Raw genomic sequence first — 27622 nt, 5'->3', positions numbered from 1 at the left:
CCTCTTTCAAGTCTTTACAATCTCCTCTGAACAGACTGTAACCCTGTAAGTTCCTCTGCTCAGTCCCAGCTTTCACCCAACCAGGTCTCAGTTATTCCCACTATGTTGTAGTTTCTTAGATATTATTACTTACAGTTCATCAACTTTATTGGTCAGACTTCTAGCATTAGTCACCATGCAGCGCCAGGAAGACAACAGATGTGATCTTTGTCCAAATGTACTTTATTGATAGATTTAATCAACAAAAGGTCAGTAAACAGAAAAAAGTGCAAGATGGATTTATTTCAGACCCGCACAGTAGCAGCGCTTACATTGTCCTCCTGTTTACAGATGTAGCAAGGTTTAATTTGACTGACATTCCTTTCTGAGACAAGTTAGATTATGTTATTCAAAACTTATTTTGCTCTTAACATAACAGAAGCCATTGTAAAGCAATTTAAGTGTAAACAAACTGCAGCACAGAAAGTTATCATAACAGGTAAATCAAGTAAAACTTTGCAGCATCTGTACTTGTTCACACAGTGATAATTATCCCCATTCTGTAGGCAAAAACAACATCTCAGCAAGCCTATACATCCATACAATAAACTGGTTATTGCATCTATATAGACACATGGGTGGCCGAGATGACATCTAAAGGGGGCTTATGGAGAACTCTCAGGTGTATACCAGCTGAGCGCTCCGAGAAGACAATTGCTGTATGCAGAAGATAGCGGTCCCGCTTGTCTCAATACACCGTGAAGCCTTCTTTTACACACTTATGCAAACTGAACGCTCAAAACTGTCACTCAAACTACAGTTTGAGCAATCATCTTGCCATGTACATGCACACAACGATTATCACTCAAAAGACGTTTTTTCCAGCGAGAATCATTGTGTCTAAATGGGCCTTTACTGACCCCTCATTAGTCTCATGGTCTCCTGGCATCACTATCGGGGGTCCCCAAGTAACCCGACCCCCACTCACCCTCTTCACGCAGGAACGTAAGGTGCAAGGAGCGTTGTTTCCCTGTATTGTAGATGTGACATGACTAATCCGTGCAGAGCGGCCAGCGGGGGGCGCTCCTGAGCTGGATCTTGTATGGGGTCTGCAGTGTGAGGACTGGAGGGATGAAGAACTATTCTTTAGTCTATTTACAGCAGACATCTCCCTGTAATATGGAAGAACGGATAACTGTGCCTCACATCAGATACAACTGTTACCTGTGCGGTGTGACGTCTCCTGCGCTGATATCACGTTGTACAAACACAAAACAATCCACTAAATGACATCAAATCATGAAATACAATAAAATGTAACTGAAATCCTTACTGAAAATATGAAGAGCCTGAAATAAAGCAATATAATGCTATATAAGCCGATCCTGTCCTCCATGTTATAAGCTGTAAGGCACTTTTATTGTACATTAGTGTAAGATAGTGAAAACTGTAAAGCCTGAACCCCGAAACCTTATTGTAATTATCAAGGGAATGTAAAGGAAAGATCAGCAGAACGTGAGACGTCTGATCAGAAGAGAACCGGCCGGATAACAAATGTATCACCAATGTCACTTACTATTGGATCCTCTTAATAGTTCTCCCAGGAAAGCTGATCTCCCGGGTCCGACCGCTGAAACTACCGCTGACCAGTCATTATCGCTGGGACCGGCTGGTGGGCACACATTCCCTGCAGCGGCTCTTTATGGCTGATATAGGGGCATCTCAAGTAAGAGCCGAGGAGTCAGTAAACCGAACCTCTGACTCCTTCATAAATGGCTCATGTATAATAAATAGTAATACATGTACTGCAGTAAATGGTAACATCAGGATTATTATACGCTAATATATAACATCTTTATTTGGAGCTGGCATATTTTTATTGACTTCACCCACAACCTGATGTTTTCTCCACAGCCCTAAGAGGACGCCTTCTGTGACATCCATATGTTCTAGCAGAGCAGATGGTCAAAGGTTGCAGATGGTCAAAGGTTGTCAAGTTGGGACAACCCCTTTAAGTCAGCCTCTTTAACCCCTTTACAACCAATGACGTATAGGTACGTCATTGAGTCGCGGGGTATGTATGAAGAGAGGTTGCATGGCAACCTCTTTTCATACAGTGCGGGCGTCAGCTATAGCATTACGTCATACTGCAGGAGCGATCAAAGCATCGCATATTAAAGTCCCCCAGGGGGACTTCAAAGCAATGTGAAAAAAAAAACAATAAAGTTTTTTTAATTGAAAAAAAAAGTTGTAAAAGTTTTAAATCACCACCCTTTTGCCATATCTATTATGAAAAAATCTAAATAATAAATTAAAAATATGTATTTGGTATCGCTGCGTCCGTAAAAGCCCGAACTATCAAAGTAGTGCATTATTTTTCCCGCACGGTGAACGTCGTCCGAAAAAAAAAAATAAAGAACACCAGAAATACACTTTTTCAGTTACCCTATCTCCCAGAAAAAAATGCAATAAAAAGCGATCAAAAAGTCGTATGCATTCCAAATTGATACTATCAGAAACTACAGAACATCCTGCAAAAAATGAGACCTTGATAAATTATGTCGACGGAAAAATAAAAAAGTTATCAGCGCGCACAAAATGACCACAGAAAATAATTGAAAAAAATTAAATGTCTTTGAAAAAAAAAAAGAGGAGTATATAAAAAAAAAACTATACAAGTTTGGTATCGTAGTAATCGTACCGACCCATAGAAAAAAGTTATCATGTCATTTTTTTTGCTGTTTGTGCGCCGTAGAAACAAGACGTACTAAAAGATGGCGAAATGTCGTTTTTTTTTTTTCATTTTACTCCACTTAGAATTCTTTAAAAGTTTTTCAGTTCATTATAAGGTACTTTAAATAGCACCATTGAAAAATACAACTCGGCCCGCAAAAAACAAGCTCTCATACAGCGACGTCGATGGGGGGAGGAAAAAACGAAAATGGAAAAAGAAAAAGGGTCGCATCATTAAGGGGTTAAAGACCTTTCCACACACAGAAAATCCCCCTCCCTCTAATATGTCCTCAGAGCAAAATGGATAAAGATCCATTTACACACACAGATGATTGCTCAGAATTAGTCAGAAACTGACAGTTGTGAGCGATCATTTTGCATTAGCTACTAATGGGTTAATCAGCCCATTAGACAACAAGCAGCGTCATTTGCATGTATTTAGAGAACAGTGGGTGGTTTGTTCTCTAAATACATCACTATTGTTCTCCAGTGGGACAGCAGCTGAAAGAATGTTATCAGCACTTATGAGCGCTGCCCGCTGAGAACTCAGCATTTGATCCGAGGATGGGTTTTATGCAGAGCTGAACTCAGTGATGGACAGAACTGCCCGGTAAGTGCCCAATGGGAACACATTTACACACAGCGATTATCGCTCAAAAGATGGCTTTTGAGCGAATTAGGAGCGATCTTCGTTGTGTGTAAATGTACCTTAAGACCCAGATAGTGGAGACCTCCGGTGACACCCTGACGGCACATAGTGATTATTAAGAAGTCATCAGATGAATATTCCCATCAGTGTCCCATCATATCAATGACCCGTCAGGCGCCGGCTGGACGCTCAGTGAACACTACAAATCCCAGCAGTAGAGTAACCTCTATGGGGAACAGAAGTGGCAGAACTTAGGAACTTCCACTCTCTTCAGCTTTGGGAGATGTTCCTGTGGGTGATATTGCCAGAGAGGCTGTTATATACGAGGATTCAGCTGAACAGACTGAGATTCTTGTATCCGCAGGATCCTCTTATATCACACAAGGAAATAATGACAGATTTATAGGGGAGAATTGTTGGATCCCAGAAGAAAACTTGTCCGGTTCTGTAATGAGAGAATAGTAGAGAACATTCCCATCAGAGGTCATTGTACGGGGCTAAGAATACCCTAAATGCTCAATAACCTTCTAGAACAGGAGACAATACAGTATAATATTACATGAGTGTTATTACAGCAGGAAGTGAGAACCAACATATTGTAAAGGACCCGACGGCTCGGAGCAGCGCAGTATATAGCTTATATATAATGGACAGAGCTGTAGATAGAATTATATCACATGCTTCGCACCGGTCCTGAGCTGTTATCACACTAAGCTGGTTTTCATTGGAAACGGTCAACAATCTTGTCAGCAGACGCCTCCAACAGCTGAACTTCTATACTTCAGTCACAAACATACAGCGCTTTCCTGGATATCCTACGCAGCAGCACATTCCACATCTCATTACATGGCGGCAGCACTTATATAAGACATTATCACTCACCGTTAGGCTCTGGCGGTATTATTAGAGTCAGATGATGTTTCTGAAGCTGCAAAAATAGGAAATTATGTAAAAGCGACATTCCACATTAATGTTTTAAGCTAAAATGTAAAGTTTAGGAACTTTGTAAATTCTTTGCTTTACAGTTTTTGTACAGATTGTTTGTTATTTTTTCCTCATTCATGGATGGCAGAAAATCCTTCTGATTTAGTTTCGTCCAGACAGCGATTATCTCCGTTCTGCGGACGGTCATGTGACTTCACATGCATAGTATTTTCCTGACATCAGTGGGAAAATATCTGGCCGGCCGTGACTTTACCCAACAAATCTGCCAAGGCGGCTCCCATATTACAGTGATGTCCGTGGAGGAACAATACCTTTGGGCTAATATCACATGGGCGAGTGCGATATCGATCCCTGAATCACAGCCCATATCGCACTCGCTAACATGCAAGTTCACCGCAGATACGAGGCGTTTTTATATCAAACCCACCTTGCATCACATTGGGGAAGTAGCAATCCTCCGCCGTGGCTGACAGCTGTGGAGGATCGCAGAGTGTCTCCCATTGTTTTTAATGGGGAAGACCTGTTATCGCACGTTGCATGAAGGTGCCATCGGCCGCATTGAAAACAATAGGAAAATGTGATAGGATGTGCTGCGATTTATTTTTTTCCTGCACCGCGATGCGGGAAAAAAAAGAAAAGTCACTCATGTGTATAACCCCAATCAAAGGAATGGGCTTAATATTTGTGCGTCTCACAAAGCACAAATCTTGCACAATTTTCTCAGCCATGTGAAAATGGCCTTAAACTGAGGATTATTATAAAACTTCACTTAAAGGGGTATTGTCATCTCAGTCGGCCCTGGCGGATATGGGAATACCCATCTGTATGCCACGGCCAGAGAGGAATCAGATTACAGTAACAGGATGGATGTTCGATGTCTTTCTGTATCTCTCATAGACGTGAATGGAAGCCAACAATACACTTCACTGTCTCCACAACTTGGGAGTCGCAGTCACAGCCGCTCTCATATACATCATATACTGTCCTCCATACTCCATCACTAACAGCACATTAGTCATCGTCACCAATAGTGAGACCCCCCAGCGGAGCCGCAGACACAGAATACTCACTGCTGGCCGTCTTGTAGCCGGCTTTATTTCCTAAAATGAGAAGAGGAGATGAAATTAGGAAACCTGAAGAGTCCATTATAATTGGTGACAGATGAGAGAGGAATTCTGGGAACAATCAGCCGACTCTTATGGAAATGTCCAGTCACCCACCCCCCCACCCCTGTTGGGGGACAGATGGGGCTTTTATTCGTTTTGGATATTGTGCTGATTATCTTGATCCCGAGGAATGAAGTACAAACTAAGCCTGATGTGCGCACCGGAGTCTGAGGAGGGCAGATTTATCATAGTGGCTCATGGGTGAGAAATCTGGCTCATCTTTAGACTCCTTTGACGGACCTTACAACACTTATTTTGGCTTAAAGGGGTTTTATCATAAAATCTATACTGACATATTCTTTCCCAACCAGACTCCTTACACCATCTTCTCCTCGCTGATCTTCTCTAGTCCCCCCCGGGTCATCTCACCTCCGGCCGCTCGGATCCTCTTCTCCTTGTTATGAAGCCTGCATTCCTCGCATTCCTCTCCCTGCAGGTCAGTGAAGGTCACGTCTCTGTGACTCAGAATTCACTGGCTAGGAAGGAATGCTGATCTATTGCAGAGACAGTACGCATGCGCGGTATCTGCAACAGCTCGGCACTCCCTGCTAGGCTGTGAACTAGTGACATAACGTACATTGCCAGGGGGGACTGCAGGAGATCAGAGAAGTTCAGCGAAGAGAAGATCTGGTAAGAAGACTGATGGGGGAGGAATAGGCGAGTGTAGAATTTTCTTATTTTTTTTACTGACAGAACCCCTTTAGGCAGAATTCTAGAAGACTTGGAGCGGTTTCGCCATCGGCATTCCACTGCGGTTCTCTCTCCCCATGGAAAGGAAAGAGGCCACAGCAGAAACGAAAAAAGAATTGACATGACGCGGAACTGAATTCCGCACCCTTATGTCCGTGTCCGCCCGCCTTTGCCGCAATGGATTGGCCGCAGCGTGTGCACGAGATTTTTGCAAAATCTCGTCCAGTCTGCTGACTAATCCCGGGTTTAGGAGCCGCGGGTGGAGATTCCGCCCCGTATGAACCCAGCCTTAAGGTGCGTTTAGACGGAAAGACTAACATTAAAAATCATATAATTGAACAACAAATCAGAGTCGTGCGCTTCTCATTCATCATTCAGCTTCAGCCGACATAAAATCATCGTCGGCTCGTTGGCTTCTCGTTGCGGTTAAACACGGATCAGTCATTATGTTTCACAGGAATGAGAAAACACTAAACGATAAGTGAACGAGAAGTTCACGATTCCCAACGGTAATTTGTCTAAACAGACTGCCTGAGTGTGAACTGATGACGTCACCGGCTCGTCCGCTCCTGTAAATGAGAATCCCCATAACAGTCCATGAGGCTATTCACTAGGCTGATGTTTCACACAGACTGATGATCTACATGAAATCCATCTGCTTGTTGTATTCTCATCCATTTCCACAGCCTTGAATAGCGCACAATGTGAGGGATCCGTGATCATCATGGGCTTCTAAAGGGTTTTGCTCCCGGTTTTTCTTCAGCACAACATGTATCCGGCGGTGTGAATATAGCGCTATACTGATACTTACTTCTATATAGGAGAAATCCAACAACCGCAGCAACAAGAAGAGCGACGACCACCACAGCGACGACCACCAGTGTCACCCAGGAACTCGGAGGTTCTGGTTAGAAAACAGAAGGGTAACGATGAGTTGCGAATTATACTGAGAGCTTTATGTATCAGAGATCCACACGAGAGTCTCCCCCGCTGTAGTAACGACATACGTGTAGTGTAATAGTATCACATACATGTGCAGGATCTAGGTTTAGATCTCTTCACATAACTCCCTCTTATGGCCCATTCACATGACTATTTTCCGGGACAACATGTGAGGGGCGCTCAGCCACATTATTCTAGTCACAGACACAACATAGAATATATGCAAGTTATTATACTTAAAGACAATTTCAAATTCCAACATCATGGAAGAACTTGGGAGTACAAATTTATGACCATGTTTGATACTATCAAAAACAAAATGAATCTCGGAGGGGAGGGGGGGGGGTTTGCTTCAGTGGAGAATATGAGCAGAGGTAACACACTGGCCTGGTGACCCCCTAACACCAATTTAGAGGCCAGGCAACTTTCCTCTCCCTTGTCACTGGACTAGGTATTTACTGTTCTGCTCATCCCTTTCTGGTATTTATCTAAGTGCAAATTAATGACACCATGTCTGTGCCCTCCCATGTGATCATGTGTATATCTATTTATATAACTGCATCTTCAGATCTGTTCCATTTGCCTGAGGAAGAACCCTGAGTAGGTTTGAAAGCTCGCTGTAACATCATGTTAAAGTAGTGCCTGCACTCCAAGGAGGAGAAGTAAGAATACGTAATGAATAGTTTAAATATAAAGTGCAGATGGACTCATCTGGTGTGGGGGCTGTTGGATGACCTCACCTATGGTCCATGTAGGCAGTCACAAAACCTCACAGAGATAATCCTGTCAAGGAAGATGACCGGGAGAGCGTCAATGGAAATACCCGGGTTGTGGGACCTCGGTTGTAGACAGCGGGATAATCACAGGGTGAACAGAGTTATAATTCACAAAGTGAGAAAGGAAAATCCAGCGCTGCTATATGCTGTGTGGATACAGGGAGGAGCGGTAGTAATGTGTAAAAACAGGGATTTATCAGGTTTATGATGCTATTTTTAAGCACTACTGTACATGTATCTCATGGGGTGTGAGGGGTTAAACTGTGACTGGTTTACTAGATCCTGAGTCAATAACACGTTCAACAAGAACAGATTCATTGGGATATACATACAGACGGGTCTTTCTTTAGCTTCACTCTTAATGCAACTTTGAATTACTTTACAATGGACTTTGTTATGATAAGAGATCAGCCCCATTTACACGCAAAGATGATTGTTTAAAAAAACAGTTTGAGTGATCATTTTGCATAACTACTAATGAGCACTAATGTCCATTAGCAGCTAATTAACATCATTTGCATGTTACTGATCCGTCAGGAGATGTAATTACAGAACAGCAGGCGGTCTGTTCTTCAATTACATGCCCTTTGCTCTGCTGAGAGCTGCCAGCTAATAACAATGTTATCAGCGCTGCCCGCGGAGAACACAGCCTGCGGTCCCTGCTATAAGCAGGTCTTCATGCTGAACTAAAAATCATTGTTTGGCTGAAAAGCAAACGATGGCAGCATTTACACGCAACGACTATCACTCAAAAGGCATCATTCGAACAAATTTTGAGCGATAATCGTTACGTGTAAATGGGCCTTAATGAGTTAAGATAAGATAACTTTCTGCAATGATCTCACAATCAGGGTACAATGTGTCACATCTGTATGTCTAGAGCTCAGGGGATTATCGGACCCCTAAAATGGGGGAGGGATCAGTAGTGGAACTATTTAGCTGTTTCCCATTAAATGGGATGTCTGACCGCTGCATTGTCTCCTCGCAGGTCCTTCTCCCCCAACACCAGTCCTATCCCCCACATGTCATTACACACTGCTGCTGGTACCGTAACCATCAGTGCTGCTCTAGAAACATCCTTACTAATGATCAAAGCACCCACAACAGATCCAGATGACATGTGCGGCAATACGACTGCTATGTTACAAAGCAGCCGGGGAGAGACGGAGGGTGACCCATGGGGCGAAGAGCAGGAAGTGATGCATTCTTCTGGCTATGTCACCAAGACAGAGAGCGGACCTCGGGGTTTGTTGTAGATTTCGCCTCCAGTGGGTAATCTGTTTCTCTCCTGCCCATATAAAAAAAAATCTTTTTAGGTGACCAGACGGTCCTTTAACCCCTTGAGTGGCACGCCCGGAAATTTTCCGGGACAAGCTCCACAGCTCATAGCAACATAGCCCGGAAGATTTCCGGGCTATGTATCACTATGGGAGCTGCTGTGACAGTGTGCTCTGCCTGCACAGTCCCACAGAGAACAAAGCAAGGGCTTTGAAAAACCAGCAGAAGATATTGCCGATCTGCCGGCAATCTCCTGCTTCGTTTACAGGTTGCCATAGAGACCATCGGCTTGTCAGAAGCAAGCCGATGGTCTCTGTGGCAGGGAGAGCTTGGTGCTCTTACAGCAGAGATCAGAGAAAACCTCCGATCTCTGCTGTGTTAACCCTTTACATGCTGCAGTCTATGTGACTGCAGCATGTAAAGGGCTGTCACCATCGGACCCCCGAAATGTGATCAGGGGTCCTGATGGGTCCCTGTGGAAGTCCACTAAAGGGACAAAAAAAAAAAGTAAAAAAATTATAAAAAAAAAAAATAAAAACACTTGTTTCCCTTTACTTTGTAAAAAATCAAAAATACAATCACACATGTGGTATCCATGCGTCATAATGACCCAGAGAAGGAAGTTAATACATTATTTAACCCCTTAATGACATGGCCCCTTTTTTTCTTTTTTCCCCATTTCTTTTTTTCCTCCCCCCTGTTTAAAAAAATCACAACTTGTCCCGCAAAAAACAAGCCCTTATATGGCCATGTCAATGGAAAAATGAAAAGTTATGGCTCTTGGGACGCAACTGCAAAATTAGTTGAAATTCAATGATTAGACCATTTTAAAAAACCTGCCCTGGTGGGCACGGCAGGGTGGTAGGAAACCCACCACTCAAGGGGTTAAAGGGAACCCATCACCTCTGATCACCACAAACTAAGTTATTCCCTTTACTAAGATGCCGGCGATCGATCAATAGATCATACAATTATATATCACAGTAGTGATCGCCAGTCATGACATATTCCATAGTCTTCTGTCATCCAGCCAGTAAGGATACAACTCACCCCACACAATGTTCAGCGGCGCCCCCAGGCTGCTGTGATCCACATAACAGGAGTAACTGTCGTCCTCGCCGGGCATCACATCCGCACTGACCCTGATCTGATAGGTGCCGTCAGGATTGGGGAGGACATGTGTGGTCTCATATGTGGGAATGTCGTCCACCCCGTTCTTCATCCACTTCACATCCACACGTCTGGGATGGAATCCGTACACCTGACAGTGAAGCATCAAGGTGCCATCTTTATGCTGACCGGATACCTTCACCGTTGGCTGAACTGAGAGGGAAATGAAGAATATAGAATGACAAGAATTAAGACGACGCATCTAAACATCTTCACTCGGTAAGAACGAGAGCCGACCCTCCAGTAGCTGGGCATATGAATAACATGCATGGGGGCAGTACTGAGTCACTGACATTCTGGGGACTCTTTCTTGTGTCAGGCCACATAGTACGTGTAGTGCACCAGACCAGTGTATGCCATATCTGTGTGCAGGTATAGTACTCAGCAGCGCCCCCCTCAGTATAAGGAGGGGTGTGAGTGGTTGCTCATCAGTACCTTCACCTGTGCGGTGGCTCCTCCATATAGCAGTCTGGCTGTCTGCATGTTGAGGGATGTGGTGCTTCTACCTGCCCTCTTGTATTAGTACATTGGTAATTATATGGCCGCTTCCTGTGATTGTGTTTGTTAATATATTCAGTGCCTATTAGACTGATGGACTTAATGTTACACTTATCATAATTAGTCATATGGATCTCACAGAGATATATAACTCACTAGATCTGGACTAGTTACAGGCCTCTAAGTATCTGATGTCATTATCACTAAGGGGACACGGTACTTATGCCCCCCGGCCCTTCTAGAACAAGAGGTGAGTTAGCCCCTTATCCCGGTAGTCTGTTGGGTTTTCTAGTTTCTACATCATACATTTGTATAATGCACCAGGGTGGGGGCAGAGGAACGTGACATCATCTGCCTCCAGGAGACCCTCTGCTACACCCCCTCTGCTCCTAAATATCTTCATCCCCAATATTTGTGGGTCTGCTCCTCAGTAGCTTCTATAAAACACCAAGGTGCCCCTCAGGAGGAGGGAGAAGAGCGGCCGTCTCACACTGCGATGCATAAGGGACAGAGGAGCTATAGGGGCTCATGCTGCAGCGATTTACACATACGCAGTCCAGCAGAGTACAGAGTATGGCACTGCGCATGCCCACAAATCAGAGACATGCGCAGTATTTAAAAAAAAAAAAAAGTAATTCCCTGCTCTGAACATGCGTATGGAAACGCTGGCTGTACACAATGTATTCTGTATGGACAGTGTATTGTTAGGCAGCCCATACAAGGGCTGCATACGATGCGCAGAGAATAGGCTGGCTGCGATTCATTCCTCTTGTGTATTGATCCGCAGTGCCCACACGCCGGTGTACATGGAGCAATGAGGGTCCATTGACTTTCATTGCCTCCATTCACCATGTATCATGCGTGCAACACACGTGTAATTCATGGTCGTGGGCATGAGCCCTTATGTATCTTATTCTAAAGGATGATTAGATGGCAGCCGATAACCGGGCAGTTATGGTCATGATGGCCGACATTCTATAACTTTGCCCCAGTGAATACTTATTGAGGGGACCCGACATCTGCTGTAATCATATATGACTGAGACAGCATTGTACAGCACCGCCATAGACGAATAATGTGATAGCCGCTGTTTGTCATGATTGTATATCGGGAGGGGTATCATCTCTCCTTAAGGAGGGACCCTAGGTGTGTGAATACCTCTGCAGCGCCACCTGCTGTTCCATCTTCCTTATTTGCATATATTTCCCAGAGAAGCATGCATGGCCTTTAAGTCCCTGACTCACCTCCTAGGTGTCTTCACACACCTGGGGCTCTCCTTAAGGATAGATAATACCTTCCCGACCCGCATCACAGGCCTCTCACTAGCCAAACCAGGATCCTACTGCACACTGATGAGGGGCAAAAATCCTGAAACAGCTGTCTGTGTATAGATTCTGGCTTGGCTTTCAATTCCCAATCATTGCTTTAAAGACTTGTTTAAAGGGTCTGACATTGATTTAAAAGAATGCTGCCAACCAATAGGTGGCGCTGCAGAGGTATTGTTCCATCTTCACGATGATATAGACATGAGAGTCATAGGATTAATGCAGTAATAATTTGACCCCATCTAGTCATGGGCAATGAGGCGGAGGATGGTTGTAACACTGGGTAACATAGTAACATAGTTCGTAAGGCCGATTGAAGACAAAGTCCATCTAGTCCAACCTGTCTCTCCTGTGTTGTTGATCCAGAGGAAGGCAAAAATCCCCAAAAGCAGAAGCCAATTAGCCCTTTTGGGGAAAAAATTCCTTCCCGACTCCCTAATGGCAATCAGACTGTTCCCTGGATCAACCCCTAATAGTTCCTACCTGCCTGTATACCAGGATTGACACTTAACCTAATATTTATAACCTATAATATCCTTCCTCTCCAGAAAGACATCTAGTCCCCTTTTAAACTTCTCTATGGATTTTGCCATCACCACTTCCTCAGGCAGAGAGTTCCACAGTCTAACTGCTCTTACAGTAAAGAACCCCTTTCTGTGTTGGTGATGAAACCTGCTTTCTTCTAGACGTAGCAGATGCCCTCTCATTACCGTTGCAGTCCTGGGTGTAAACAGATCCTGGGAGAGATCCTTGTATTGTCCCCTCATGTAATTATACATAGTTCTTTGGTCACCCCTTAGCCATCCTTTTTCCCGGGTATATAATCCCAATTTGGATGCCTCTCCGGATATTCCAGTCCCTTCATTCCATGTATTAGTTTAGTTGCTCTTCTTTGAGGGTAGTCATGAGGTATACAATGTCTTATAGAACTACCATCGCTCTCCCCATACAAGGGATGTGTAAGGCGGATGAACTTCATAGCCATGGCCACAAGGGAACTGAGACCCCTCGCCCTTCCATTACTCCTTCAGAAGAGGGTAATGCGATAGAGTATAGTTGTTGTTATAGACTGGATATGTGCTAGACCGAGGCAGGAGAGACAGAGTCAGCCATCACTAAAATTACTCCTCCTATGGAATGGGGTAATGTGGTGGAAGACGGCAGTCGTGAAGGAGTAGTTATGGGGGACCTGAGACTCACAGTCCTAGTATTAGTCTTCATATAAGAGAGGGTAATAGTATAGAGGATAGAGATCATTAGTGACCGGACCCGTGCGATGCCCACGATATGAGGAAGAGTCACACAGCTTACTATTACTCCTCCTATGGAAGAGAGTAATATGGTGGATGCTAGTAGACCTCATCCAGTAATCATGCAGAACATGGAGACCCACAGTCCTACTATTACTCCTCCTGTAAAAGGGGGTAATGAGATAGAGAATGGCTGTCATTATTGACTGAACCTGTGTGATACGGAGATGGAGAGTCAGACATCTTACTATTACTCCTCCTATGGAAGGGAGTCAAGTGGAGAATGACAGTAGTCATTATTGAATAATCATGCAAAATCCAGACCCGCAGTCCTCCCATTACTCCTCCCATAGAAGGGGGTAATGAGATAGAGGATGCTTGTTATGATTGATAGTGAAATAGTCACACAGCTTACTACTACTCCTCCTATGGTTGGGGGAAATGTGATGAATGACGGTGGTCATCATTGACCAATCATACTGAATACTCCTCCTGTAAAAGAGGGTAATGAGATCGAGGATGATTGTCATGACCAGCTGGTAACTACTTGTCCCTGAAGTATAATTGTATAGTCATGGAGGATCTGGAGTCTCGCTGTAATTCAGTTACTTCTCCTATGGGAGTAATGTGGCTGCTTGATGCTTGCCATAACAGTGCATTGCTGGTAGGCATATACTGGCTGTACAACTATTATTCCCACTAGTAGTGAGGGTAACGTCTATGTGTGGTAGTCCAAGGTAATTATGGTGTACGGGGACACCTACCCGCCAGGCCCTGGGCTCATCTGATGGTCTAGCTCTGTGTTGCTCCTCTCAAATGCCCGTTAGGGTAGAGGTTACCCAGTTTAGGCCAGTGATCATCGAAATGCTGATGGTTGTTTATGATGGGAGGTGTAAATGGAATGCGAATCCTGCTGTACCCCGTGGAGCTACCATCACTCTGATGAAGGCTACTGAAGCTGGTGGAAGTGGTGAAGTACTGGACCCTCGTCTTATGGCTAGTTCCGGCACGAGAAGACTAACCAGTTTTGCTAATTGTAAAAAAAAAAGTAATAAAAGTTTAAATCACTCCCCTCCTTTTGCCATTAATCTATAATAAACGAATCTAAATAATAAAAAATACATATTTGGCATTCCCACGTCCGTTAAACTCTGATCTATCAAAGTAACGCATTATATACCCCGCACGGTGAATGACATCCAAAAAAACTAAAGAACACCAGAAATGCACTTTCGGTCACCCTGTCTCCCAGAAAAAAATGCAATAAAAAGTGATCAAAAAGTCATTAGTATTCCAAAACGGTGCCAACATAAACTACAGGATGTCTCACAAGAAATGAGCCCTCACAACTATGCTGATGGAAAAATAAAAAAGTTATTGTGCGCAGAAGATGGCGGCAGAAAATAATTTAGAAAAAATTAAATGTCTTTGAAAAAAATAATAGTACAGAAAAAGCGATACAAGTTTGGTATCGCAGTAATCGCACTGACCCATAAAATAAAGTTATCATGTCGTTTTTGTTGCAGTTTGTGCGCCGTAGAAACAAAACGCACCAAAAGATCGCAATTTTTTTTTTCATTTTACTCCACTTAAAATTTTTTTTTTTACGTTTTTCAGTCCGTTATATGGTACAGTAAACAGTATCATTAAAAAATACAAGTCATCCTGCAAAAAACAAGCCCTCATACAGCGACATTGATGGATAAAGAAAGGAGTTACGATTTTTTATAAGGGCGATGGAAAAAACAAAAATGAAAAAAAAAGGGCTGAGTCATTAACGGGTTAAAGACCAAACTCACTTAGCATGGGAAGTTTCACTTCTTTCCTGCATCAATGAAAGGTCCAGCCCCTCTTGTGGCCTATATAGGCCTGGAAGCCGGGAGCTCAATTGAAGCTCTGTCCGGCCAAGAACAGCTCCGTCGGAGGTTTGCATGCAGATGCCAGGCCAGGTAAATGTCCTATACAGAGAACACACAGAAGGGGATCATTCCTCCCTCTCCTTGCGCTCCAGAAGCCCGCCTCCAATCATGGCCTATACAAGCCTAGAAGCTGGTGGTTCGATGTGAGAGTAACCCAGCTGGAGGTGGGTCCACTAGCGACCGCAGGACAAAGGGAATGGCTGGAGCAGCTGACCTATAAAGAGCCATGCGGGAACATGGACAAGTTCCACCCTCTCCCCGTGCACCCACTGGAGGCGCTGCAGGAACCTTAGGTGACCCCATGGCTGGTGGGAAGCGGAGAGGTTAGTGCCACTCTGTTCCACTTTGTCTTCATGGTGGAAGCAGTAACATTGTGTTGGATGAAGCATTGTTAGGGCTTTTACCCACTATTTTTTTTTTGCGCTGTGAGAGCGAGTGAAAACATTAAATGCTTTCAATGAGGCCGGCAGTAGCAGCAGCAGCGCCAGCCCCATTGAAAAAATAGGGAGTGTATCGTGGACTTCTGCCACAGCCATGACAGGGGTTTCCTTCATGCCTGCAGGGATCACGGGGATGAAGGAATCCTCTGACACAGCTGTGGCAGAAATCCAGGATGCTATCCCATTGCTTTCAATGGAGTCAGCGCTGCTGTTGTCGGCCTCATTGAAAGCAGTAGGTTGCAGGCAACCCCCACAGCATGATTTTCGGGGAAGAGCTTGAAATATAAGCCCTCCCTAAAAATCATCCCTAGCTAGTGAACAAATAAAATTATATATTTACCTCTCCACCGCTCAGGCGCGTCCTCCAGCTGGCTCCCCTGCTGTCAAGCTCTTTCAGTAGGCGGGGATTTAAAAATCCCCGCTTCCTGAAAGGGCTGTGCTGATTGGCTGAGCACTCAACCAATTACAGGCAGCGCTTAGCCATTCATTGATATTGCGCTCGCCAACATGCGATATTCCCTCGGATGTGAGATATTTTTAGCTCAAAACCGCCTCACATCCCTTCAGGGAAGTAGTGATCAGCCGCAGCAGAGGACTGCAGAGTTTCTCATTTTGGTTCCAATGGGGAAACCTCGGATCGCACCGTGTGCACCTAGTCCTGTCATGGCAACAGGACGCCAGATACAGGCGTCCTGCTTTGCCATCAGTCCCGACATTGACGAGCTCCGGCAGCGGGAGCCAGCTGTCAGTGATAGTCGGTCTCCTGCTGCATCAGCTGGGAGTGCATCAGAGCAGCAACCCCTGCAGTTAACCCCTACCTCTATGTAGATCGTGGCATGTAAGGGGTTCACAGAGGGACCGTGCTTCCCCTGTGAGGTCATCGGTCCACCGCAATAAAAATCACGGCGGGGCCAGTGAGTTGCCATGGCAACAAGGCACCGGATCTATCTCTCAGCAGCTCGGTGAAGGTGTATGTATCCCACAGCCAATCGGGAGCTCTGGGCGTAACCTGGGCATTACCTCTAGCTCAGCCTGGTCACACCTACAATTCCGGTGTAGACATACTACACTAATAAATTCCATAGAAGGGGAGGCACTGGTATGAGGTGATCAAGGCTCTTGACAGAGTTGAAACCGGTCCTTCCTTTTCTGTGAATATGCACATATTTTAAACAATAAAGCAGCAAGTTTGTCATACCAGTGCCTCCCCTTCTATGGAACTTACTTGTGAAAGAAAGCCAAAGTGACCGCAAGGCTGTACAAGCACTTGGAGACGCACCTGCTGCATGGAACCAGGAGCTAGAAGCCGTCTAAGGTGGGATAAAAATCTTTTTTTCTAAATACTACACTAATACCATGTTGGGCCACGCAGATTTAGAACTTACATAGTAACATAGTATGTTAGGCTGAACTAGATGGACACTGTCTTTATTTAGCCTGTTTCAACCTCCTTGTTGATCCAGAGGAAAGCAAAAAACCCCAAGAGGCAGAAGCCAATTAGCCCTTTCGGGGAAAAAAAAATCCTTCCCAACTCCATAATGGCAGTCAGAATAATCCCTGGATCAACCTTTGATAGTTCCCGCCTGTCTGTAAGACCCGGATCAACAACCTGCTGGTCACCTAATGTTTATATCCAGCAATGACCTTCTGCTTGAGAAAGACATCTAGTCCCTCTTAAACTCCTCTATGGATTTTGCCATCCCTACGTCCTCAGGGTGCGTTCACACGAGCGCATAAACGGCACGTTTTTGCGACCAAACGTATATACGTGACCATCTGAGGCAATGGTTCCGAATGTATTCGTTCACATGAGCGATTTTACAGCGCGTAAAAACGGCAACCCGCGGAAAAACGGACATACGCGACCGAAATACGTGTCGGCGAATATTCGATGGCCGAAAAGACTGTTTGAAAAGTAGGAACAAACGAAAATACGCTTTCTAGCTCTGGTCGTGATCGGCGAAAAACGTTCTTTCCGGCGATTATACGCTGCGCTCGTGCGAACGTAAATACGCCTACGCTCGTGTGAACGCACCCTCAGGCAGAGAGTTCCACAGTCTCACTGCTCTTACAGTAAAGAACCCCCTTCTATGTTGGTGATGAAACCTGCTTTCTTCTAGACATAGCGGATGTCCTCTCGTTACCGATGCAGTCCTGGGTATAAACAGATCATGGAAGAGATCCTTGTATTGTCCCCTCATGTACTTATACATAGTTATTTGGTCGCCCCATAGCCGTCTTTTTTCCAGAGTGAATAATCCCAATTTTGACGCCTCTCTGGGTATTCCAGTCCCGTCATTCCATGTATTAATTTAGTTGCCCTTCTTTGAACCCCCTCCAGCACTGTAACATCTGGAACAGGGAGTTCACGATGGCAGGTAGGCTTGTTACCTGGCCGGTAATAAACTGTCATGGCGGCCAATAGTTGCTGCTCAACTATTCATAGGTTTACAGTCCGGCAAACTTTTGCATGCACCATGCTGCACCTCCACCTCCCAGTCCTCTGCCCATAGGGCTGCTACACCCTACCTTCCCCTTTCTTAAAGGGGTAATATGCGCTCCTGAATCCTATCCCCCACCAATCACCAGCCATTCCCTGTTATATTATACATCCTCTCCCTTATGGAGAATGCCTAATCAGTTGCTCTCTTACTGCCACTTCTTGTAAAGCCCCCATTTGTGTATATCCTGGTGCTGATCCTTGCCTGACTCTGACCATTCTGACTCTGGACAGTAGTACTGCTTGCTGCCAGCCCTGATGGTCAGCCTGGACCTCGTTAATACACTTGTGCTGCCGGCCCTGATGTTCAGCCTGGCCCTCCTTAATACACTTGTGCTGCCGGCCCTGATGTTCAGCCTGGACCTCGTTAATACACTTGTGCTGCCGGCCCTGATGTTCAGCCTGGACCTCGTTAATACACTTGTGCTGCCGGCCCTGATGTTCAGCCTGGACCTCGTTACTACACTTGTGCTGCCGGCCCTGGTGTTCAGCCTGGACCTCGTTAATACACTTGTGCTGCTGACCCTGATGTTCAGCCTGGCCCTCCTTAATACACTTGTGCTGCCGGCCCTGATGTTCAGCCTGGACCTCGTTAATACACTTGTGCTGCCGGCCCTGATTGTAGCCTGGACCTCGTTAATACACTTGTGCTGCCGGCCCTGATGTTCAGCCTGGCCCTCGTTAATACACTTGTGCTGCCGGCCCTGATGGTCATCCTGGACCTTGTTAATACACTTGTGCTGCCGGCCCTGATGTTCAGCCTGGACCTCGTTAATACACTTGTGCTGCCGGCCCTGATGTTCAGCCTGGCCCTCGTTAATACACTTGTGCTGCCGGCCCTGATGTTCAGCCTGGACCTTGTTAATACACTTGTGCTGCCAGCCCTAATGTTCAGCCTGGACCTTGTTAATACACTTGTGCTGACGGCCCTGATGTTCCGTCTGGCCCTCGTTAATACACTTGTGCTGCCGGCCCTGATGGTCATCCTGGACCTTGTTAATACACTTGTGCTACCAGCCCTGATGTTCAGCCTGGACCTCGTTAATACACTTGTGCTGCCGGCCCTGATGTTCAGCCTGGCCCTCGTTAATACACTTGTGCTGCCGGCCCTGATGTTCAGCCTGGACCTCGTTAATACACTTGTGATGACGGCCCTGATGTTCAGCCTTGCCCTCGTTAATACACTTGTGCTGCCGGCCCTGATGTTCAGCCTGGACCTGGTTAATACACTTGTGCTGCCAGCCCTGATTGTAGCCCGGACCTCGTTAATACACTTGTGCTGCCAGCCCTGATTGTAGCCTGGACCTCGTTAATACACTTGTGCTGCCGGCCCTGATGTTCAGCCTGGACCTCGTTAATACACTTGTGCTGCTGGCCCTTATGTTCAGCCCGGACCTCGTTAATACACTTGTGCTGCTGGCCCTGATTGTAGCCTGGACCTCGTTAATACACTTGTGCTGCCGGCCCTGATGTTCAGCCTGGACCTCGTTAATACACTTGTGCTGCCGGCCCTGATGTTCAGCCTGGACCTCGTTAATACACTTGTGCTGCTGGCCCTGATTGTAGCCAGGACCTCGTTAATACACTTGTGCTGCCGGCCCTGATGTTCAGCCTGGACCTCGTTAATATACTTGTGCTGCCGACCCTGATGTTCAGCCTGGATCTCGTTAATACACTTGTGCTGCCTGCCCTGATGTTCAGCCCAGACCTCGTTAATACACTTGTGCTGCTGGCCCTGATGTTCAGCCTGGACCTCGTTAATACACTTGTGCTGCCAGCCCTGATTGTAGCCTGGACCTCGTTAATACACTTGTGCTGCCGGACCTGATTGTAGCCCGGACCTCGTTAATACACTTGTGCTGCCGGCCCTGATTGTAGCCTGTATTACTGCAAGACTCCTGTTCAGACTGTTGGGTACTGCGACTCGGCCCAGTGCAGCATCAGCAGCCAGACTACCGGGACTATCTGGATCAGTAACGGCTTGGAGACCCTGCAACAAACACCGGATCCAGCTTGGAAGTGTCAGGGGTGCCGGACATAAACCTCCAGTGGCCGCAATTGTGTCTTACCAAAAATATGAATTGCCAATAAAAAATAATTATGACGGGGTGGGGCACGGGGCTGAATGGTGCCACCCTACCACCGAACTGCCAAGACCCACTCCCGAATGTCCAGTCAATGCTCTTACAAGCAACTTCTCCTCCTACACTACTAATAGTTTCAGACACAAGGCGCTCTATGAAGAGGATAGCGTCATCCCCTCCCCCGTCTCCTGCACTAATACATGGGGGAAGAGTCAGGTTATCCTCTTCATGGTTCGCACTGCGTCCAGCACTACTGACAGCATGAGTGAGAAAGAAGTGGCTTGTAAGAATGGTGATGTCCAACCAGAGGTTTGGGAGTGTGGACAATTACTAAATGAGGCCACAGAGGGGGCACTTATTTAGTGGGGGCACTATTACTATGATGGATACTGAGAGGAGGGAGTAGCGACACAACAGGAAGAGTCTACAGAGAAATCTTCATGGTAATCCTATATAGGAAAGAAAAACTAAACCAGCCGTCCCCTATAACCACTGGAGGTAACCGCACTGTAATCACTATCACTGTGTAGAGCTGGGATCTGACTGGGTCTACTAGAGCTGAGCTGCTATGTCTGCTGGGTTCTACAACTTGTTTACTAGAAAAAATATATAAAGCTTTATTTGGTAATGATTCGGAGTTCTGTAATGGGGCCCCATGAGTTCTGTAATCCCCCTGACTATAGTAGGTCACGAGGGGCCCCATGAATTCTGTAATACCCCTGACTATAGTAGGTCATGGGGGGCCCCTGGACTACCTGTACATTATTATGTAGGTGTCAGCAGCTAGAGCCACAATATGAGGGGCGTCTGTTGCTCGTGACTCACTACAAGGTGAACTGGTGACACAATACAGGAGGCCTTGGCAGCTGGCACTTTAATACAATGGACCTTAGAGTACAGCGCCGGAATATAAGAATGGTGACAGACATTTTGGCGAAAAAGATGGCAGCCTTAGTGGGGCGTCATTTCACCTTTTTGCCTAGAACAGAAGAAAAGTCAGAATGTGTCCCGGTCTTACAGCTACATCAGTTACAGTAAAGAGAGCATGGAGGCGGTTCTGTTACTACCATAAAAGTAGAATAGCGGAATATATCATACTGCACCACCAGATGGCGCTATGATAGAGTCCGGCTGTATTCTGTACTGAGTGCAGAGAGGGGGGGCCGGACTGTAATATCGCTATATAATAAATACACTGCTAAACTAATATATAAATCACACTGCAGCTCCGTATCTAAGCCACAAGAGGCAGAAAAGAGCCTCGTATCATAATCCACATTATGGCCGCCTGCATTACAATACGCACTCCTATGCAGACGGCCGCGGTTTGGCCGCGCGAAATCTGGCGCTGCAAACAAACCCCGGCAAGTCCTATTTCTGTGCGGGGCTCACAGAGCCTCGCACAGAAACGTCACTCACCCGGCCGCCGTCTCCGGTCTGCGCATGCGCCGGCTTCCTGGCAGCCGCCACATGAAAGAGCCGGGGCCGCCGGGCGCGGGTGAGTACACGCTCGTCCCTGGAGGCGCTCGGGTCGGATCGCGCGGCGAGAATCCTCGCCGCCGGATCCGACCCACTCGTCTGCAGGCGGCCTATCACCCTGAGGACGGGCGGCTTATCCGGAGATCAGCGGTGCAGGAACAGGACGATGTTAGCGCAGGAAGAATATTCTAAAGTTCATTAGGGGACATATACCATACATCACACACACATATATATCACACATATATCATACATCACACATATACCATACATCACACACACATATATCACACATATATAACACATCACACACATAGATATATATCACACATATATCACACACATATCATACATCACACATATCATACATCACACACACATATGACATGATGATGAGCCTCACCTCTCCTCTCCAGCTCTTCTCTCCCGTTCTCCACATATTTCTTCAGCCCCTCCATACAGATATTCTCCAGATAATTCCTCACTGTCTCCCCCGCTCGTTCTTCCGGACTGTTCCATCTCTGTGTGGTGATCAGCGCCTGGCTCATGGTGGCCGTGTATGTCCAGGTCTGTGTGTCCAGCGCTATGAACTCTCCTCCATCATATCTGTGCTGATCATATCCTCTGATGCTGCCGTCATCATCCAGCTCACAGCCAATCATCCACTGGATGGAATGGAAACCTGCAGACATCACAGAACATGTTATACAGAACACGTATGTAATGTACCAGTCATGTGTGCAGTGTATGTGTGTGACATGTAATATACAGGTGTATGACACATACTGTACATAGTATATACACAGGTCCCTCATGTGATGTTATACGTGTCCTTCACATGTACTATATACAGTCTATAACACGGCTTATTAACAGCCGGGTGTGAACACTTGTGTGTGAACTACAGTTCCCAGCATGCCCCGCCAGCTACTGGTTGTAGTTCAGTGAGCTGAACACAGTATGTACTGCTACATCATCCCTAGTCATGTGACTGACAGGCTAGAGTAATAGTGGATGGCTCCGCCCACATACAGCACCTGGGCAGGTAACCGTCATGTTGTCTATAAGGGTGACTACCCACTACAGTTTTTTTTCACTGCGAAATTCGCAGCGTTTTCTTTTCTGCAGGGGTCTATGGGACTTGTAATGTTAAAATCGCTTTCACGCAAAATCGCAATTTACCGCGAAATCGCGATTTTAACATTACAAGCCCCAGAGACCCCTGCAGAAAAGAAAATGCTGCGAATTTCGCAGTGAAAAACAACTGTAGTGGGTAGTCACCCTAACTGATAGATGTAATGGAGAAACAGGGGGAGGAAGGGGTTAATGCCCCCATATTTGCACTTCTCTGTACATTATTATATAACTGCCTCACCGGCTCCTTGTAGTCTGAGGAGGAGCGTAATACTGTAAGGAGACTTATTACATGCCCCATGTCCTCACACCTATCACTGCGCATCGTACGCAGGAAATCTGCAGAATCATGGCGGCGATCACTAACTATAAGGGCCCGGAACTCGCTGCGGACGATCTGCGGTCACCACATACGGATCTGCGCTGCGCCTGGACCTACCGACTGATACAATAATGGTGGATTACATGTAGCGTCAGCGCCCGTCCTCACCGCCATATGGGCATCCGGGAAACGCACGCGGTTTAGTCCAAAAAGTGTCTGATTACGTAGCGTCTCACTGACCCGCAGGCCATAAGGGGTTAAATGTAGTGAAGCCGTGCGAACGTTTCTGTGCGTTTCTTATTTTTGTGGGATTGAAGCGCCGCGTTCTGTCCGCAAATACAGCGGATAATAACTGATACGATTTGTTGTTTACGTTGCAGCCAATGGGTTTAGTTTCCGCTCGTCTCGCGGCGCGTTTATCTGGGATTTCAGTTTTTCTGTATTTAGTTCCAGAACTTTCCTGACATTTTATGAGGATTGCAGTAAATACGGACGCTGCTCATTTATAGCGTATTCTAATGTATATCACACATAGGATGTAATAATGCGAATGTATCCTATAAAATGCGTTGTTTAGGCCTCATGTCCACGGGGAAAATCAGATCCGCTGCAGATTCTCCATGTAGAATCTGCAGCGGGTCCCTCCTGCCCCGCGGACATGAGCGCTGAAAATAAGAATTTAAAAGCATTTACCTATCCGTAGCGGCCGGCGAAGGTCAGCTGTTCCTCACGGCCGGATCTTCATTTTCGGCCGGCGGATGAATTCCTGACGCCGGCGGCACGTCGCCGGCACGTCGTCGACGTGCCGCGCGCATGCGCCGGGCACATCCGCCGAGCCGAAGCAAGGGAGATGCGGCCGTGAGGAAGAGCAGAGCTTCGCGGCCCGCTGCGGGTGAGTAAATGCTATTCCTATTTTAGGTCTCCCGCGGATCCGGACGGCTTCCATAGGCTTCAATAGAAGCCCGCGGGAGCCGTCCCTGCGGGAGACCCGCATGAAAATGGAGCATGGTCCAGATTTTTTCATGCTCCATTTTTTTTTAAATGCCTTTTATTGACGATCCGCGGGTATTTATCTACCCGCGGGTGGTCAATGCATCCCTATGGTGTGCGGATCCGCGCGCGGGAGATCCGCTGCGGATTTTAAATCACATTTTGCCCGTGGACATGAGCCCTTACACTTTCTGTGCGTTTTCCGCTTGCAAGAAATGTAGCTGACATTGCCAGTGTGGGCGGGGCCTAAAAACAGCGCAAAATCCACAACACAAGCAGAGAACGGTGTGGGGGGTATTCTCACTACGGAGATGCTTCCACGGACGTGTTGTGGGTTTTATCCCGACACAAATACACGTTTACATTCTGTTAAATCCACTGTGAAAATTACGCCCCCTGTGAGATCACCACAACGGGTCCGGGTGCCCCCCCACCTGTGCTGAGACCTGCATGCAGAAACCACAGACCATCCGCTATGTGTACGGCCACCCAACGGCCGGGTCTTCACACTCCACTATATCAGTGACCAAGTGATGTCATCAGACTGCAGGGTGACATCACGTGTGAAGGGAGGCCGGAACTGGAGCCTGCAGGGCAATAGGTGGAGGCGGACATGACGGGGTTAACGGGGAGGAAGGGGTTAATAGTTTTAAAAGTAAACAGGAGAGTATGAGGTAAAAGGGGAGGGGCTAGAAAGGGGGCAGTGAAGGATTATGGGTAAAAAAGAGCGCGAAAGGAGGGGGTGGAGTCATTCCGGGTGCAGCAAAGGAAGAAGAAGGACCTGGACCTGGACAGAAAGAAGAGTGAAGACCAGACGCAAGAGAAGAGAAGAAGACCAGCGGGACTAGCGAGAAGGGCAGCAGTTGAAGACCGGAGGAAGAAGATTTACAGAGGAAGACCGGAGGAAGAAGAAGTACTAGAGAAGACCGGAACAAGAAGATTTCCTGGAAGAAGACCTGAGGGAGAAGGGAGTAGGAAGAGCCTGAAGAGGACGGGGTTTACAATGGAGGCTTTGCTGGAGAGGATCCGGGCGGCGGCGGCGGAGAGAGGCATCGGGTGACTGGAGAGGATGGCAAGTGACAGTGAGGTGCGAGCGGCAGCAGTTCCAGGGAGAAAGAGGAGGCCGCGTCGGGCGCGTGCGCCGGAGAGGCTTAGCCCCGGACACGCGCCCGTGCGCCGGCGCCGCACTAGGATCCCAGCAATGGCACCTCCAGCCGTGTTGCCCCCCGCAACGGCAGGCGGGGAAGCAGGGCTGGGAGGAATCCTGCCCAGCGGCGTGGCGCAGCGTTCAGCTCAGGTGCCCGTGCTGGAAGGGGGGCGGGGCCTGCGGCTGCACAGTCGGCTCCAGGAGCAGTGAGAGGGGGGGGCCGTTCCAGCATCGCCGTTAGCAGAGAGGAGCGCCCCTGCCCCGGCTCGTCGAGAGAATCCGGGGAAGTAGTTAGCAGGGGGTCCAGAGCTGCAGGTGAGGAGCAGTGTGGACTCCGTGGGGGGTCCGGCCAGGAGGCCAGGGAGCGTGGTGAGCAGAGGATGGAGTGCAGAGGGTGAAAGCGTCAGGCTGGTCCGGGAGATGTGCCTAATGCCAGTCTTTTGAGTTTCAGCGCGGCGGCTGCGCGCGCAGCAGAGAGGCGGCAGTCGGCAGAGGAATCAGATGGACCAAGCGGGACGTAGATGGATTCCAGGACGAGATGCCAGGAAGACGGATCGGCGGCTGGTTCGCCCACAGCACCTATGCAGCCCGGTGAGTTACCCATTCTACGAAACACTTGTAATGTGGTTACTAGATTTGTGCCCGCCGGGGAGATTTTGGGGGTAGGTAGTGGTGGCGTCGGTTTTTCCGGGGCACGTGGGGGGAAAAGTGAGATGAGGGCATTGTTAGGTTGTATGTGGGAATTTTTGCGTAGGCAGGAAATTGGGCCTGCCGGATTGCCTGTTTCGGCGTATAATACGCCGTATAGTGAGTCGTCCGGAAGGGGGGTCTCAGTGACGGAGGGCCCCCCGGGGGGACTGGGGGAGATCAGGCAAGAGGTAGTGGGGGGCCAGGCATTGGACCGTCGCCGGTTGCGGCTTGGAGTAGCTCGCTGCCAGTGGCATCCAGTAGGGTAAGTACTCTGTGTGGGAGCTTGGTAGTGGTAGAGGAGTCGGCGTCGGGGGTAGCGGTGCAAACAGAAAAAGACGGGGAAGTGGTGCGATTGGACGATAAGGCAAAGGGTGAAGTGTATGTGTGCTTCGAGGGCCCCCTAGGGGCCCATTTAAAAAAGGAGGTTAGGGAGAAGATTTGGAGGGACGAATATGTGGAAATATTCTCTCTCCTGCCTTTGGAAAAATTCAATTTGGACAAAGGCAAAAGAACGGAGTACAAAAAGGAGGAGGAAGAAAAACGCAGGTGGCGTTTAATTCCTCAGACTTTCAATAACTGGTTGCAGGCCTTTGCAATCTTGGCGAGTGTCATAGGAGAGAAGGCGCCGGATAACTGCTCGGGCCTTTTCTGCTATTTAGATTCAATAGGTGAAGCGTATCGGGTTTATGGGGGTCAAACCTGGTTAAGATACGATGAGCAGTTCAGGCAAAGGAAGGCGATAAGGCCGTCAATCCGATGGGACCAGAAGGACATCGGTTTATGGCTAAGGGTTATGGCGCCAAGTCGCTATGGCCAGTCCTTTCACGGGGGAGCCGGGCCGTCAGGCCTGGCCTCTACCTCTCAAGGAGGAAACCAAGGGGGGCAGTCAGGGGGTAACAGGGTCGGTTTGTGTTGGCAATTTAATGATGGCCAATGCAAATTCGGGCAAGGTTGCAGATTTAAGCATATCTGCTCCCATTGTAACGCCGGGTCGCATGGAGCATCAAAATGCTTCAAGAAAGGGAAAGGAAAAGCCCCAGGGGGGTTTGGAAAAAGGGACGACGCCGGTGAAACTGGAAGGGATGGTCAGGTTCCTAAATAGGTATCCTGACAGAGAGAAGGCCACTTTGCTATTGGAGGGTTTTCGGGACGGGTTTTACATTCCGCCCCCGTTGCACAAAATTCCATTCTCAACGAGAAATTTGCTTTCAGCTATGAGGAATCCGGAGGTGGTCTCGAAAAAACTCGCAAAAGAAGTCAGTTTAGGTAGGATGGCAGGTCCTTTTAAGGAGCCTCCCTTGCCGGATTTTGTGGTGTCTCCTCTTGGGGTAGTCCCCAAGAGGGAACCGAACAAGTTTTGGTTAATACACCATCTTTCTTATCCAAAAGGGGCATCGGTGAACGATGGCATAGACCCAGAGCTTTGCTCGGTGGTTTACACATCGTTTGACGCGGCCGTAAGCTGGGTGAGAAGATATGGGAGAGGGGCGCTGTTAGCGAAGGCTGACATTGAGTC

At 47.3% G+C, this 27622-nt stretch overlaps 1 protein-coding gene across 4 annotated transcripts in view; it reads right to left on the bottom strand.

Moving 5' to 3' along the window:
- Positions 1-201: 201 nt before the first annotated feature.
- LOC136620524 (class I histocompatibility antigen, F10 alpha chain-like) overlaps positions 202-27622 on the bottom strand; it is a 45362-nt gene continuing 17941 nt past the window's right edge. Inside the window, exons 3-8 of one of the 4 annotated variants that reach the window (XM_066595360.1) lie at positions 22227-22505; positions 10209-10481; positions 6974-7066; positions 5377-5406; positions 4244-4289; positions 202-3806 (exon numbers count right to left, since the gene is read on the bottom strand). In XM_066595360.1, the coding sequence (XP_066451457.1) occupies positions 4246-4289; positions 5377-5406; positions 6974-7066; positions 10209-10481; positions 22227-22505 (719 nt within the window). In that variant the 3' untranslated portion in view covers positions 202-3806; positions 4244-4245. The remainder of the gene's footprint in view (positions 3807-4243; positions 4290-5376; positions 5407-6973; positions 7067-10208; positions 10482-22226; positions 22506-27622) is intronic. The other 3 variants (XM_066595361.1, XM_066595362.1, XM_066595363.1) reach the window with 3 other exon arrangements.

This window comes from Eleutherodactylus coqui, chromosome 3 (genome assembly GCF_035609145.1).
Source record: "Eleutherodactylus coqui strain aEleCoq1 chromosome 3, aEleCoq1.hap1, whole genome shotgun sequence".
NCBI classification, from domain to species: domain Eukaryota; kingdom Metazoa; phylum Chordata; class Amphibia; order Anura; family Eleutherodactylidae; genus Eleutherodactylus; species Eleutherodactylus coqui.
Note: the sequence above shows the minus strand (reverse complement) of the source record. Positions and strands in the feature narration are given on the sequence as shown.